Here is a 16,852-nt window from a genome sequence, read left to right on the forward strand (position 1 = left end):
CTGAAAATGGGCTCTCTGCTTCTGCTTGTTTTCACTTGTTGTTCTTTAGAACTTACATTACAGGGGCGTCGGGGTAGCGTAGCAGTTTATTCCGTTGCCTACCAACATGGGGATCCCCGGTTCGAATCCCCATGTTACCTCCGGCTTGGTCAGGCGTCCCTACAGACACAATTGGCTGTGTCTGCGGGTGGGAAGGCGGATGTGGGTGTGTGTCCTGGTCGCTGCACTAGCATCTCCTCTGGTCAGTCGGGAATAGTGTGATCCTCCCACGTGCTACGTCCCCCTGGCGAAACTCCTTACTGGGCGGCACGGTGGCCCAGTTGTTAGCGCTGTCGCCTCACAGCAAGAAGGTCCTGGTTTCGAACCCAAGGTTGTCCAACCTTGGGGGTCATTCCAGGTCATCCTCTGTGTGGAGTTTGCATGTTCTCCCCGTGTCTGCGTGGTTTTCCTCAGGGTGCTCCAGTTTCCTCCCACCATCAAAAAGACATGCATGTTAGGGTTAATACTCCTGTCTGTGCCCCTGACCAAGACATAGAAAGGGGAATTGGAGTTGGTCCCCAGGTGCTGCACGGTGGCTGCCCACTGCTCCTAGCTACACAGCTAGGATGGGTTAACCTGTGTTTTGGTACCTTTCCCCCTGGTTAGAAGGTCAGCTTCCCTCTCAGTGTGCTGTCCTTCAGCGCTGGGCTGTTTAATGTTGACCACAGCGACGTGACACCTTCACGTTTATCATGTTAGCGTTTGCCAAAACACAGCCGGCTTCCCATTTAAACAAAAAAAGGCCTTGGAGAGGGAGGTGTGTGTGTGTGTGTGGGAGGGGGGGGTGCAGTAGTGTACTAGAGTACAGTGTGGACACTGCATACAACTATTCCGGGCAGTACTTTGGTTGGAACACTGAACTTCAGTGGATCCTTAAAACTCTGAAATTCCGCTGGTGGATATAGTTGTGCTTCCAGCTGAAATCTGTATATAATATCGGCCATTAATGTTCTCCCAGTGTACACAGACTGTGAATGCCTGGCGCTGCTTGTGTTTACAGAAGGTTCCGCAATACCAAACAGCCCACCAAATCCGCCTCCCCCCAAACCTCCTGCCCTTAGCAACTTTTAAAAGGGCACCATCTTTCTTGAGTCTTTAAATGGAAATTTCCGTGGAAACCACCCAAGGAACTATTTTGGAATAGCCAGCAGAGATTTTGATGGAAACCTGCCACAGTACAAGGCAGAGCAGCACCATAACCAGGCCAACACATGCTGATTCCATTAAAAAGCTATGTCTTGCGTTCTGTAGAAGAGGCTTGCAGAGTGGCTGTTCCTCTACAGCCCCGACATACCTGATACATGTTCAAGCTTTGAAAATGGTGTGGTTTTTAGTAATATGGGATTTAAATATACAACTGAAAAGCAAAAAACCCACAAACATAGCCTACAAGGTGTTTTACTGTAGGATACGGATCCTAAACAACACTGGTTCAGTATGACAGAGAAAATGGTCATGTGACTGGAAAAAAAGGATGCCATACATTGCTGTGACTTGTCTAATCAAACAGGAGTTGTACAAAACTGTACCTGCTGACCATTGCTGCTGACCAAGTGCAGCACAGTTTCGAGAGTGTGGGATATCTGTTGCATGATATTTCCATCCACTTCAGGCTCTGATCCTCTGTGTGGTCACTTCTGCTGATGCAAGCTGGCTGTTTGTTTCTGTATGGATGTGTGTGTGTGTGTGTGTGTGTGTTCATAATGTGATGCAGAGAGAGGAGGACAGGGAGACAGGCAGATTGAAGTGGTGCCTAACCCTCCAATAGAGCGCTGGTTATAGGTCACATGTTTTATCTGTCGCCCCTATAAATGCTACCCTTACAGCCACATACACATGCTCTATACGGGGCCTGCTCTCTACTTAAAAAAGGTGGAGGGCCAAAGAGACATGTTTAGCTTTCAATTACACACAAACCACCATAGTGCAACCTATATAGGGCCAAGGGTGGGCACATGTGTTTTCATGACTCGCGTGTATGTATGTGTTTTTATGTGTGTATATGTGTGTATGCACAGAGAAAATTGTGCATACAATCCTATGTAGTCTAGTTCTGCTTTGAAAGGCTACAAGAGCTCATGTGGTTGTATTTGCTGACATTGTTTATCTGCCAAGGGTTCATCTCTTCACTGCTGCATCAGCAAATCAACAGATAATACGACACAGGGAATTGGAATAACTACATGTATTTAGCATTGTTGTGAGCAAGCCAGCACTTTGAGGCGATGCTGCCTTTCATCAATAAAGCAGTGGTGGATGGGTTGCTTTGACTGACAGCCTCTCTGAGATTGATTGGGGGGGGGTGAAATCTTTATAGTTGTTCCCACATATGATTACCACATGATATCTGTACAGGAAGGGCTAAGTGTCGCTTTGCAGCCTTGGAGGAAGCACCGCTTTTCTAGGTACTCACTGTTCAGGAAAATATGCTTGGGTATATGGAAAAAGCTCTACTAGTATCCTTACCTTTAAAGTTACAGATACAGAACCTTTCATGTCAAGTTTGCAAAACTAGAGTGCAACGAGAAAATAATTTTGTAAAATATGATCCCTCCTAAATAACATGTTTGAATAAAATGAGAGTAGCCAAGGTCTACATCTATAATAAGCTACTTGTAGACATTCCTCTCCAATTAAAAAGATTTTGGCACATATCATGTTTTGTAAGTTTGCAGTTATAGCTACAAAACATTCCTTTGCAAGTATGTTAAATTAGCAGTAAATTTCAGGAATCAGGAACATTCGTCATTTCATTCCATGCACCTGCGCACATGAAATGAAAAGAAATATCGTTTCCCCCATCCCACAGCAGTGCAACACAAAGACAAAAAAAATATCCAAACTACAAGAACACATATATCCAAACTACAAAAAAACTACAAAAACACATATATCCAACATATCCAAATACAATATCATTGTCCAAGAGAGCGAACGCCAGGATGACTGTCAGAACTGCCGATCTGCATGGGCTAGCAGTTAGCTTAGCCTGCCCCGCTTCCGCGTCCTGTCAGACCGCCCTCTGTGTTTCCTGCTCGGGCGCAGCTCCAGCCAGGGCCGTGGTCCTTGGGCCCACCGGACACAGTAGACCAAGCTCCCCCAGCCAATCCAACACCAGCTCTCCCGGCCAGACACCTTCAACATTCCTCCCCGCACTCCTAGGGTTGGGTATCGTTTGACAATTTTCGATACCAAAACCAATACCTCCAATTCGATATGATACCTAAATGATGCTTTTTTCGATACTATATATTATGAAAACCTTATAGGATTATCAGCATACTACTTTTCTATACAGCGAGCACCATAATTCATTGACACATTGTGTTATTTTGGTTCTGTACTCTAGCACTTCGAGATTGAAAGGATACAATGACACTGAGGTCAACATGCAGACTGACATCTTGAATGTATGTTTGCTCATTCTCATTTAGCATTCTTATGCAGGAAGATAAGCATATCTGCCCTTTCTGGCAGGAGACGGGCCCTCTCTACACTAATTGTGTCCCCAGCTGTTGAGAATGTTTGCTCAGTCGGATTGGAGGATGATTGGGGACACAAGTACCTAGCACTTAGACCAAACAAGACTGGTAAAGTCTCCTTTCCCTCAAACCACCAGATTACTGAATTTGTTGAGGTCAACACATTAGTTAGGCTTCTATACAGCTCTAACTCCTTTCTTGCCCTCTCTGCTTCAGTCTGCGCGTTTGTGCTGACACCCTCCACATTTCTGCTGATGGTTAGGGCCCTGTCTTCGTCCTCAGAGTTCATGTATTTACTGTTACTTTTCCTAGTAGATCTTTGCAAACGTAATTTACCTAAAAGATGGAGATTCAACTGTATTGAAGGGCTGCAACCCCTTAACTATGAAGCGGGTTACAGCCCGGTGACATTCCTCTCTCTTTTCTTTCCTCATCTTAGCATTGGTACTAGCCAAAGAGAATGGAGTCACGGAGACTTGACTTGGCTTGACTTGGCGATCTACACTACTGCAGGCTTGGAGTAGGGACGAATGAAATAGGAGATAAAGTCAGGGAACTGCAGAGCTAACGTTATCTTTTCTTTTTTTTGAACCTCAGACTGCTAACTGTTAACTAAAGTTAGCTAGCGCTAGCTACATTAGCTTCATTTTTATAACCTAGCGTAGCTAACGTTCCATATCATGTTAGACTAGCTTCATTTCTTTTTTACCTCAGACATACTGCTAACGTTAGAACCAGAAACACTTGGCGGAACCGCCCTTACCTGTTTCATCATTGCTAGCAGTGGCACCAGAAGACCCAGCGGCAGACGTCCCAGAGCTAACGTTACCGTTGGCAGCAGCACGGACATTAACGTTATCAAACACAGAGCAGTTGTCCACTCGTAAATTTATCCCATGCGTGATCAGATGTTTCATCATATTTGATGTATTCCCTGACTTGCATTTGATGACATTTGATGATTGCTTTTCAGTGGTTGCATTTTACTGTGTCAGGTTTGCTGTTTATTTTTACAAAGTTTAGCCACGCTTTGGAACGCAACTTGCCCATGAGTTTTCAGCTCCAACCAGTCACTCACGAGACGCACACGCATACCAAATAGCTTCATGCTGATTTGTCAGTCTGCGTACAACAACGCCGGCAGTGATTGGTTGGCTGCGATAGCGTTCACGTCGTCTACCGTAAAGTATCGAAATTTGGCACCGTTTTTTTCCAAAGAGTTTGATACTCGATAGGACCAAGATATTTCGGTCGGTGCCATATGAGCACTGTTTTCGATACCCAACCCTACGCACTCCACACGACGACACCCAAAAAACAGTCAACGCTAGGTGAGGCCGCCGCCAGACTGCCCTCGGTGTTATCGGAACTGCCGATCTGCTTGGGCTAGCAGTTAGCTTAGCCTGCCCCGCTTCCGCATCCTTTCAGACCGCCCTCGGTGTCTCCTCTTCGGATGCAGCTCCGGGCAGGGCCGTGGTCCGTGGTCCCTGGGCCCACAGGATGCAGCAGACCAAGCTATCCCAGCTGATCCAGCGCCAGCTCTCCCAGCCATCAAACGAAGACACAAACTTGGACGCAGACATGGACAAAGACACTGCATGGACGGTACTGGGTGAAGCTGCCGCAAACGTAAGTTCGCGCCACCATCTTCCCACATCGGTACTGGGTGAGGCCACTGCAAATGTGAATTTGCGCCGCCATCTTCCCACTTTGAAATTTGCATCTGTGGAACATAAACATTTAATTACAAAGCAAAGCTGCAGGTTTATGAAATGCAGCCACATGTACAAATATTTTGTCACTAGATTGGCACCATACTCTGGTCATTGTGATGAGTTATGAACCAGCACTGCCTGACCAGATATCTCTGGGAGCAGGCACTGCATCACAGGGCTCAGATCCAGGGTTCATCTCAGACCAAGCCAGAGCTGTCAGGAACCGCTCCCACCCAAGATAACACACCGCCGCATAATGGCTCCACTTTATCTCCTTCCGAGCCTTTCAGTCTTATATTCCAGCCTGCACTTCTCTTCCCCTGGATCTTTCCCTGTTCTAAATGCCAAACAGAGAAATCGGTCTGTCATTCCCCACATCCCTCTTGCGTCGGTCCAACTCTCCACAGTGGAATATTAGTCATCTGCTGGGGCAGAGAGAAGTGTTAGGTTGTTCCCAATTCAATGTGGAAGCTTTGCTCTGTGGCAAACAATATTTCATCGTATTTGCAGTAGGAGCCTGTACCAACATAGTCTTGTATTTATGACAGCTCGGACACTAGCCATACCTCCGAGTACAGGATTTGTTTGCAAATGCATAGTGTGATTATGAAAGAAGAAAAACATGGCATAGATCTGGCCCTTGTATCCTATTTACACTATGCCCTTTCTTTGCCTTTTACGTCATCTCTTGTACTCTCCTCTGCCTAATGACTGCTTGGAGTTGGTGAAATTGTAGCATTTGAGATAGGGTAAGGTTTACAATGCAGTCATGCCAGAGAAATTGTCCACTGCGGTCAGCTGCATGGTGAGCTGGCTGTAAAAAAAAAAGTTTGCGTCGTCTGTTAATTACATAGATCACAGAGTAGACAGCAACATGACACAATGCCTGACCAGCGTCCCATTCCCGCATCTTGTACAAACGGCTTGACACGGGGATACTGTGAGTCATCAGGTTTGTTGTAAGAGCGTCCCACACGGGTCAGACCTGTGTTGGGAAATGTGAGTTGAACATGGGTCCTTGGTGTAAAAAGGGTATCGGTATGCTTTGCTGAACAACTTCATATGGCAGTGCAGTGGTTTTGTTCAGGGAGCTGGTCTTTTATTTTGTGTAAGATGTGGATTCTGTGAACTGCACTAAGCATTAACCCAATACATACTTAAGAAGAATTGTGCGCCTCACCCAGTGTATATGTGGTTTTATGGTTGGCCCTGTGGTTGACCACTCCCTGTTTGTCTTGTGCACATTTTTTTCTCTGCAGAGGAGTCATCGAACACATTGAAAGTTGCTTCCTACATCCTGATTGGAGTGGGCTCCCTGTCTATGGCTATGGGCTTCTTTGGATGCATCGGCGCCATTTATGAAATCCGCTGTCTGCTGGGCCTGGTAAGGCTGTGCTGTCCCTCGGAGCATACATGCTAGCGTGCTATAGCTAACAGGCCTCGTGCTAACAGAGACGTTACATTGACATCTAACAAATAGCAAAATAGATTTGCGCGGACAAGGAATTTGTCTCGATGGTATAGCCTACTCAATGTAAAGAGATGATACAAATCAAAGTAAAGTGTCACCTTCACCTCAGCAACTTGTCAAACATGACAATTCATGGTTACTAATGGCAATACCCAACTCAAAACCATGTGACTCACTTAAGACACACTCATAATACATGACTGCACTATGGTTGCGTGACAGCCGCAGTGCAGTCATGTATAATGAAGTCTAATTACTGTGATTTTTATGCACCCATGCAAATACAAAGAAGACGGAGCTGTGAGATGTAGCCAGTATGTAAAAACACCTGCTTGTGATCTCATTGTCCGGCACAAGTGAGAGCACAGGGTGGCTTCCCAGTGGCAGCAAAGAGCTTCCTCATTTCTACTCATGTGTCTTGGGGGTTTTGCAGCTTGTGTGGATTTCTGAAAGAAGGGTGGGTGAGGGGGTTTATAGGGATAAAGCTTGTGAGATTTAGGGACCACATGGGGGTATGGTAGGTTATGGGGGGGGGGGACTCTTAGTAGTTTAAACCTGCTAAGGGTTAATAGAGTAAGTGTAGTGACCTACTTCTCTCAGTGACAATGACCAGCTGGCGGTTCCTCCACTCATCCAGTTGGGGTACCCCCCGCCCCATTTGCCCCTGAATCTAACACACAATCTAACACTCTGTCTCTGTCTCTCTCTCTTCACACACACACACACACACAAACACACACCTCTGTGAATCAACATGAAATGCTGTAAGCTTACAGAGAACATCTCAACAGTACTGTGGGAGGATGTTCAGTAGTTTACGCATTTCTTCTGTCAAGACATTGGAGATGATCTTGAATCAAGATTAATGTTAGGCAAAATTGAAAGTTATAACTGCCACTTTGATTATGGGGTTGTCAAGAATTATACATCATTTTTGAACATTTGTTTGCAAAAAATGGGAGTTGGAAGCTAATTTGTCTTGTTTCTGTTTTTTTTGGGGGGGGGTCGTATGTGCATGTGAAAGAGGGTAGATGTGTGTGTGTGTGTGTTTGTGTGTGTTTGAGTAATAATTGAATCCTCTCTGCAACCAGACAGACTGATGCAGGAATTTTATAGTGACTGTCGTGTTATACTGACACTGTTTTCTCACTGCAGTACTTCACCTGCCTCCTCCTCATCCTCATCGCCCAGGTGACTGCTGGAGTGCTCATTTATTTCCAAAGGGACCGGGTGAGTTACTTTTACCTGTGCCCAGTATCATCTACCCCTATTTGCTTCTCCCCCTTACTCTCCCTAAAGCTTACGAGTGCTTGGTCATCAGTCACAGTTGGCGGGTGTTGGTGTTGAGTGACATTCAGCATTCACTGTCACACACCATATAGAAGACACTATCAAATGTAACAAGAGCTGTAACGTTTTTAAAGTCCAGTCATACTGTGCAATACTCTGTAATGGTGTCCGGGTCACAACAAAATTCAGGATATTGTGTGACTGAATGCAGTGCGACCTTTTTGTGTTTTGCGTTTTTCATTTTCTGTTGTGCAACAGCTGCCGAACTTGTTATAGTCATTTCTTTACTTAGCTTCCTTATCTTTAATTTCCCTTCCCATTTTTAAATTTTCTATTCCTGATCCCTCCATATTAACTTTGTTTTAATTTAACACCAACTCCTTCTCTTTCTCTCTCGCTCTCACTTCCTCTCTCATCCTCTCTCTCACTCTCTCTTGCGTTCTCTTCCTCTCTCTTGCCCTCTCTCTCTCTTCCTCTCGTTCTCCCTCTCTTGTTCTCTCCCTCTCTCTCGCACTCTTTCTTTTCCTGTCTCTCTCTTCCTCTCGTGCGCTCTCTCTGTCTCACTCTCTTTCTCTCTCCCTTGCTCTCTCTCTCTTCCTCTCGCTCTCTTGCGCTCTCTTCCACTCGCTCTCTCTCTTGCTCTCTGTCTCTTTCGCGCTCTCGCCCTCTCTCTTCCTGTCGTTCTTCTCTTGCTCTGTCTTGCTCTCACTCTCCCTCTCTTCCTCTCTCTCTTGCTCTCTCTCGCTTGCTCTCCCTCTCTTGCTCTCTCTTTCTCTCTCTCTCTGGCTCACTCTCTTTCTCTCTCGCTCTCTGTCTCTCTTCCCCTCTCGACATGGCTGGGACCAAGGGGTATTCGCACCAAAATTAACATTTTGACAACTATAATAGTATTTTTAAACAATTTAAAATGGCCACTGTCCAACGCCTGTAAATACTGCAACACCTCGGTGGTAGTCATGGTGCGTCTGTAACGGCGTCTGTAACCAGACATGTTGGAAATAATCTAAAATCAAGTGTAGACCATTACTCTGCACTGGAGAACTCTAGTGTGTTTCTAGGACAGAGCGATGAACTCTGTGAAGGAAATGATGCGACCAACACATGTCATAAATAGTGACATGACACGCAAATTACGAGCGGTCATTTTGACTACTCTTGGTCGTTTTAGGTAGATCTTATCAAATCTTTTTTTTGTGCAATTGATCTAAAACGCATTTCAATGCAAATATACGCAATTTTAGGAGCTTTCAGGGAGCAGCAGGTCTCTATCTTTTTTTTCTTTCACAAAGTTATTAAACTTTGAAAATCCAAACCATCAAAATGACCGCCTTGGCTGTTCTAGTGTCTCTTGGTGACAAAATGGCTCCGGCAGGAGGCAGAGCCCAGTCACTACCTCAGCATGGACAGCTTTGGATGGCAGGGGGGTCCTGGCTGTGAGAACAGATGTCCCTCAACTAGAACCCCATTAAGTTTGACACCTTAAGAGCCATGTGACCCTTGTACGTGTAGTACCAAATTCTAACCTGCTCCGTCGTTGTCAAGTCATTCTGGAGGAGAGCGTCCGCCTCAAACGGATACGTATTCTTGAGTCCGTGTTGCATGAGAACATATGGGGCTGTGTTCTGCTCTGTGTGGAGGTTATTTTAAAGAAAAGTAAAAAAAAGTGTTCAGTCACTTTATATTAAGGGCATGTTGTTTGATCACATCATCCCTCTGGGTGTTTCCATGTGATGTGTGTGTGAACATGTAATGCCGCTCCCATGATCAGTCCCCCCCCCCACACACACACACACAGCCCTGGATAAAGAGACATGGATGCTGCCCTTGACTTTTCAACTGTTTGGATTTCAGCTGCATGCACGTGTTTATTAACTATATATATAAACATGAGTGTGTGCGCATACGTGCACACATGTTAGCGAGGGAGCACGTTTCCGTCCCTGGCCCAGCCATGTTCCCTGTGTTTAAGGTTAACCACAGGGCAGGGTGGTGCCCGGTCCCAGAAAAGGGCGAGGCTCTGGAGATAGTCTCTCCCTGCACGACGAGCGCTCTCGCTCCTGCTAAGCTTTACTTTTAAAGGGCTCTAACCCAAGGCAACGTCTTTTCTTAGCAATGCCAGCTCAGGTATGATCTGGGGGGAAAATTGCCATTAAAATTTTGCACATCTCCATCCCAGTGTCACAGGACTGAGTGTGTTTGGTTATCCGTTTTCCTTTCCCCAGCTTCTGTCTCTTAGAGCTTGGCCCCCCAACAACCAGCATTTGTACCTATTTGGGATGCGAACTCACTATTTTCTGACTCTTGCATACCTCAACACATATTTACAAAGGCAAGCATCCATTTTAAACCCATCTGGTTAAAAACATGCTCATATGCTTGTACTGACCTAAGGATCGGTACAAGGCATATTATATGGTTTGTGTGAAACTGTCCATCAGAGATTGCTGTTGTGTATTTTACTGATTATTGTTGTGCATGTTGAAACATGCTTTTCCCGGCTCTCCACAGCTAAAACACGAGATGTCCAACATTATAAAGAACATGCTGGTCAACTACACGGGCCAGAACAGAACCACAGAGCACACGTGGGACTACATCCAGAGGACGGTGAGTTAACAACCGAATGAGGATGGCCGCTGGGTAATTTGCACCTTGTAGCACAATGTGGCTCAACTACAGCACTAATCTTTCTTTACATGGACATCTCTTTATGTAGAGATTATTTATGGGATTTTAGTCTGTTATTAAACAAAGTGGTAGAAATAGACTAGGTTAAGCGTGAAGGTTCAGACTAAGGTCCTATTGCTGGTTTCAAACACGGGAAGTTGTGAGCAGGCCTGAGCCCACACGGTATGACCTAACCACCACAATGCCCCTCAACTGCTGTATTGAGATGGTGCTGGAATATAGGAGGGTTAGATCAGGAATGTTAACAACCGGGTGGCGTGGTGGTCTTTTCTGTTGCCTACCAACACGGATGTCGCCGGTTTGAGTCCCCATGTTACCTACAGCTTGGTCAAGCATCCCTAAAGACACAATTAGCTGTGTCTGTGGGTGGGAAGCCGGATGTGGGTGTGTGTCCTGGTTGATGCATTAGCGCCTCCTCTGGTTGGTCAGGGTGCCTGTTCGGGGGGTGGAGGGGAAACTGGGGGGGGGGGGTAGTGATCCTCCCACATGCTACGTCCCCCTGGTGAAACTCCTCGCTGTCAGGTGAAAAGAAGGAGCTGGCGACTCCACATGTATTGGAGGAGGCATGTGGTAGGTAGTCTGCAGCCCTCCCCGGATCTGCAGAGGGGGTGGAGCAGTGACCGGGGCGGCCTGGAAGAGTGGGGTAATTGGCCGGATACAATTGGGGAGAAAAAGGGGGAAATTAAAAAAAAGAAAGAAAGAATGTTAACAACCAGGAACAATAAAGGGAATAATTGCATTGTTGATTCCATTACTGTCCTGAGCAGATCAGAAATAAGATGTTTTCTTAATAATACACACAGACTGTTTAAAACGATAACACTGTTACAAGTAAAATTATCATAACTCTTGCCTTTTGTTGGACTACAGTGATTTTAGTTTGGAGGTCCCCAGTAGGAGTCCAACCTCTGGCAGTGTTGCTATTGTGCTCCACTGATTAAAACTGATCTCCACAAACAAACCATCGAGACGCAAAACAATAGTCTGTACCAAGTTGTGGGTGGGAGTGCCTCGCTCTCGCTCTGGGAGACTTTTCACTCCCTTCTTTGCTGTTTCCTTCACCATTTTGCTTTTCACTACTTCCTGCCAACCCCCCCGTCCTTGTGTTTTCGCTGGGAACAGCAGCCAAGAAGGGTTGGTTCCACACACGCCTTCACTGTCAGAATGGATTTGACTGTTTAGAATCAAACTTGTGTGACTTGTCATTAATCTGTCTTTCAATTTCACTCCTCTTTTTGGCCTCAGTTGCCCTCTGCCCAACATCCTGCCATGTTGACAAAAAATAAAGAAATAATCGCTCTCTGTCTCTCTCTGTCTGTCTGTCTGTCTGTCTGTCTGTCTGTCTGTCTGTCTGTCTGTCTGTCTGTCTGTCTGTCTCTCTCTCTCCTCTCTCCCTCTCTCTGTCTTTGTCTGTCTGTCTGTCTCTCTCTCTCTCTCTCTCTCTCTCGCTTGCTCTCCCCCCCGTCCAGATGAAGTGCTGTGGGTGGACCAGTCCGAGTAACTGGACGGAGAACATCTGGATTAAGAACAGTTCACAGATCCTCTACTCGTGCTCCTGTCGTAATGAATCCCTGTCCGGCACAGACGTCAGGGAGACGGGTCTGTGTGAGCATCCGTCCGCAGACCTGCCCGTCTATGAAACGGTACAAAGACACACCTCAGTTTCCTGCCGCTGTTCTTCCACCAGGGTCAACAGAGTATCACGATTATTCAACTTCTAATTACATTTCTAAATTGGGCTGTGATATTTTTTGTAGTATTAGTGAAAAAGTTTTCGCATTTTTGAGTAGGATAATTGTTAAGTTTTTCCTAATCTTTCTATTTAAGTGTAAGAGTATTGTGGTTTGACACAACGTTCAGTGGTTGACAACTTCTGTGGCACTCGTCTAAATGGCCAGACAAATCTCTTGAGTCTAATGCGTTGACCTTTCACAGAAGATATGATTTGGCTTCCTTCTGTTTGAAAAAGATTTCAAACAGATGGGACCAGCCAAAGAAGTGGACGTCCAATCACATCTTCTGAGGCTGTGCCAAAGATGCTGTTTAGTGGAAACGTAGCAGAGTTATATAATTGAGTAATAATGATGGTGACAGAGATAAAACACAATGCACGCCGAATTCAGTAACAACAGACGACACTTGTGCACCTCGTGCCCTGTGCAATATGAGACTTGTTCTGTGATTATGGCGTCCACGACAAAACGGACTCAACCTGTTGCCGCTTCAGCTGCTGTGGTTTTTATGATTCTGCTGCCTGTCTACCTCATGGTGCTCTTGGGTCAGTCTTCATAACTGTGATAGGACTGATCTTTTTTTCTTTTTCTTTTTTTTTGGTTAACACCAACCTATTTGACGTTTCTCTCACCAAGACGTCGTCCTGACCCAATCTCAAAACGTCAGTGGGAGTGACTGGTGAGATTGGTAGTGTCATGTGTGGCATGCATCGTCCACCCTGCATGCTGGTCTGCGGCGTGCCAGCATTTCTGAATTTCTCTAGCAGGACGAAGTACAGGACTCTTTGTCCTCAACTTCTGTGAGGCTGTTTGCCATCCAGTGCATTGTGCTGTGAGGACTTTGTTACACCTTCACGTGTTATGTAATGTGACATTACATCAATCGTGTATTGTGTAATTTCTGCTGCCACCTCAGAGTGTGCGTGTCTGAGTCGAGTGATTTCTTCAAACACCAGGAAACCCTTCCTGTGGTCGTGTCTGTCTGTCTATCTGTCTGTCTCTCTCTCTCTCTGTCTGTCTCTGTGTCCGTCTCTCTCTCTCTGTCTGTCTCTCGCACTCTTTGTCTGTCTCTCCATCTCTCTCTCTGTCTGTCTCTCTGTCTATCTCTGTCTGTCTGTCTTTCTCTCTGTCTGTCTGTCTTTCCCTCTCTCTCTCCCTCAAGCTGTCTGTTTCCTATCCCTTCCTTATCAGCCTGTTGATCTCATTATTGCGCTATCTGTTGAATTCTCTACCTTCCTTCCTCTCTTCTGCTCTCTCTCTCTCACTCACCCTGTTTTGCTTGTCTCTCACTCTATAATGCTTCCTATCATCCTATCATGCTTCCTCTCTCTCTTTTTCTTTGTCTTTATCACCCTGTCACACTTGTTGCATTCGCTCTCTCTCTCTTTTGGTCATTCTCCTTGGTTCATCTCAGTCAAGGCCTGTTATTCTTCCTCTCGGTGCCCTGCTCCCAAAGACAACATGTGTTTGGAGAGGGCTCTGTTCATGTCCAGCCAGGATCATGCAGCCATGTATCTCTCTCTCTCTCTCTCTCTCTCTCCCTCTCTCTCTCTCTCTCTCTCTGTAGTGTCTGCGACCTTCCCCCTCTTGTCTCTCTGCCAGCCTCGCTCTCATGTTGTCTCTCTCTCTCCTTTCCAGGGCTGTATAAGCAATGTGGAGGGTTGGTTGTTGGAGAACTCCGGAGTTATTCTTGGAATCTGTGTCGGAGTAGCGGTCGTGGAGGTATGTCTCTTTCCCCTCTGTCCACAGGAGCCCCTAAAATGTGGAGAATGAATGTGTTAACTGTGCACACTACCCAACACACTCTTGACTCAGTCAATAGGAAGCCTGGCTTGTGTGTGTGTGTGTGTGTGTGTGTGTGTGTGTGTGTGTGTGTGTGTGTGTGTGTGTGTGTGTGCGTGTGTGTGTTTTCCCAGTATTGGCTGTTATTTGAATAGGTGTGTGTGTGTGTTTGTGAGTGAGTGAGTAAGCGATTAAGGATGTGTTTGATGTTTGTCACTTTTGACTGTGTTGCTCCTCACTAGAGAACCTGTGCACAGGCCGGCGGCTGTGATAACTGAGCTGCTACCTCTGTCTTTGTCTCTGCAGCTCTTGGGGATGATTCTGTCCATGTGTCTGTGTAAGAGCGTCGTCCAGGAAGACTACACTAAAGTACCAAAGTACTGACCGTGAAGTCTGAGTCAGCGCCACACCACATGCATGGACGGTCTATCTGTTTCTCTTTTATCTCTCACATTCTGTCTTTCACACACACATGTATACAGGACATGTGGCAGCTGTTTCTGCCCTTTGACCCTTCTCAGCCCTGGACAGCTGTGCCAATCTCTCAGCCCATAGAAAGTCTCACATACAGATCTCTCAGTCGCTTGTTGGACCAGTGGCTTTTTAAGACGTGTGTTCACACGTTACCAAGGGCCACACGCACGTGTACAGTATCTCATTCTGAATGAAACTAGTATATTTTAAGGCAACCATCGGTAGTGCATTACGGGGGTAGCCTAGCCAGAGAATAAGTTGTAGTAGAATGATTTTAATTTTCCTTTTTACATGTGACAAACCCTTTGTGTTATAATGTCTACTGTTGCTGTCCTGTAAAGCGCTTGCCGTGCCGACAGTCTGCCTCGTCTTTTCTGGGAGAGTGTCTCTTGCAACATTTGGCGGTCTGACAGTTCGAGCACCCTCCAGCTCGAGTCAGGGAGGTTGTGGGTGGGTACTCGGAGGAGGATCACAGATTTGCCCCCTCTGTAATAACGCAGCGGGTACATTTGTTGCAAAGGGTGGAGGGGAAGCCCTGCTGTGAGCTGGGGCAGGGTCGCCTCGGTGTGTAGGCTTTGGCTTTTGGTCATGGGTCCTAATAATAACCTTCCTTCACCACCACCCGGCTCCATCACCGCCCTTCCCATCCGTCACCCCTCCCTCCCTCCCGCTCCTTCTCTCACGGGTGTACTGAACTGGTAACCAGTAGCTAATTCTGCATGAAGAAAATGAGTCTGTACGATGTGTCGAGTGTGTATTTTATTACCCTTTGTTTTTTTATGATTTATATATCAATGTTGTCATCCTTTTTTGTTTTTTTAAGCTGTATATATGACTTTGGTAAGGGATTACTGCACTTCTGTGCTCGGTCAGCATTTTATATGGGAAAGCGGTCACCCGCACGCTTTTGTTTTGAAAGTCCCATTGTTCTTTGTTTCCACCCTTTTGTTTGTGATGTACAGAGTCTGGCTGCACGCCGGCCCGTTTCGGGGAGCCCAACTTTAAATCTCTCGAACAGGTTTGCGGTGAAAAAGATATTCCAGTCCAGTGAAACACAGAGTGTTGTCTAGAAGGCATGCCTGTGTTACTGTGTCGGGGGACAGCTCTCTGCCCCGGTATCCGCAGTTCAGTCACGGCCACGTTTCTTTTCATCGGGTTGACGTCGGCCGCGGAGCTGCGCTGGTGCCCCTTACCCTCCGTTCACTTCATGCTCCTCGAAGGGATCGGAGAAACGTGAGCGAATTCGATGGTGACTGTGAAACAACTGCTGCCAGAGACTGTTCGTTCATTCATTTTATTTGAATGTTTTGCTAAAAGAAAAAGTAGAAACACGGCTTTAAGTTACGTTATATCCTCCACCTAGTTCCTTCCATTTCAGCATCACTAGTGCGGGTGACATGTCTGGCTCATCCAACAGCAATTGCTGTTTAATGTGTGTATGTTTACCACACATCTCACATTTGTTATATCAAGAGTCATTTCACATTGTGTTTCCTTATGCTGCAGTTAAACATGCTGGAGAGAGAAAACTGGCCCTTTTTTTTTTTTAAATAAAAAATGACATTCAGCTTGTACCTATTAATCTTACAAATTGAGACATTAATTTAAGTTAAACATCGATGAAGGCTTTATTTTGTGTTTAAAATGTTTTTACACTTAGAGGAAAAAAAATTGTGTTATGTATTTTGTTGTGTAGAAGAACGTTCCTGGACGTAGAAGCCATGTTTAAGAAAGAAATTATATATTGTTCATTTCATTTTTGGCATCAAGAATTGTTAATAAACCGAACCCACCCGAGAATCCACTTATGCATGTGTCTCAGTTCACCTTTTATAACAGCAACGCTCAAACAACCATGTGTTTTGTACTAACATGAGGTTATGGAGGGTCAACCCCCCCCCCACCACAGACACACACACACACACACACACACACACACACACACACACACACACACACACACACACACACACACACACACACACACACACACACACAGAGCGAATCGCTGCCCTCTGCTGGTGGTAAAAGGAAACGTCTGCAGTCTGCAGAGGCCTCATTTGCAGATGGGACCCCAAAGCTCCTGTCAGCGGCTGAAATGTGTTTTCCTTGGCCTGAAATTCGCCAGACAACTCCCTAACAAAGTCTCAGTCCTCGCTGCTGTCACGGCAGTTTTAT

The 16,852-nt window shown here is 45.9% G+C and overlaps 1 protein-coding gene across 1 annotated transcript in view; it reads left to right on the top strand.

The window, feature by feature from the left end:
- Nucleotides 1-16,219, top strand: part of cd82b (CD82 molecule b) — a 35,329-nt gene extending 19,110 nt beyond the window's left edge. The window contains exons 4-9 of the mRNA XM_056281598.1: nucleotides 6,496-6,620; nucleotides 7,863-7,937; nucleotides 10,506-10,604; nucleotides 12,155-12,328; nucleotides 14,057-14,140; nucleotides 14,507-16,219. Of these exons, the coding sequence (XP_056137573.1) occupies nucleotides 6,496-6,620; nucleotides 7,863-7,937; nucleotides 10,506-10,604; nucleotides 12,155-12,328; nucleotides 14,057-14,140; nucleotides 14,507-14,584 (635 nt within the window). The 3' untranslated portion in view covers nucleotides 14,585-16,219. The remainder of the gene's footprint in view (nucleotides 1-6,495; nucleotides 6,621-7,862; nucleotides 7,938-10,505; nucleotides 10,605-12,154; nucleotides 12,329-14,056; nucleotides 14,141-14,506) is intronic.
- Nucleotides 16,220-16,852: the final 633 nt, after the last annotated feature.

Source organism: Lampris incognitus, chromosome 6 (assembly GCF_029633865.1).
Source record: "Lampris incognitus isolate fLamInc1 chromosome 6, fLamInc1.hap2, whole genome shotgun sequence".
Taxonomy (NCBI): domain Eukaryota; kingdom Metazoa; phylum Chordata; class Actinopteri; order Lampriformes; family Lampridae; genus Lampris; species Lampris incognitus.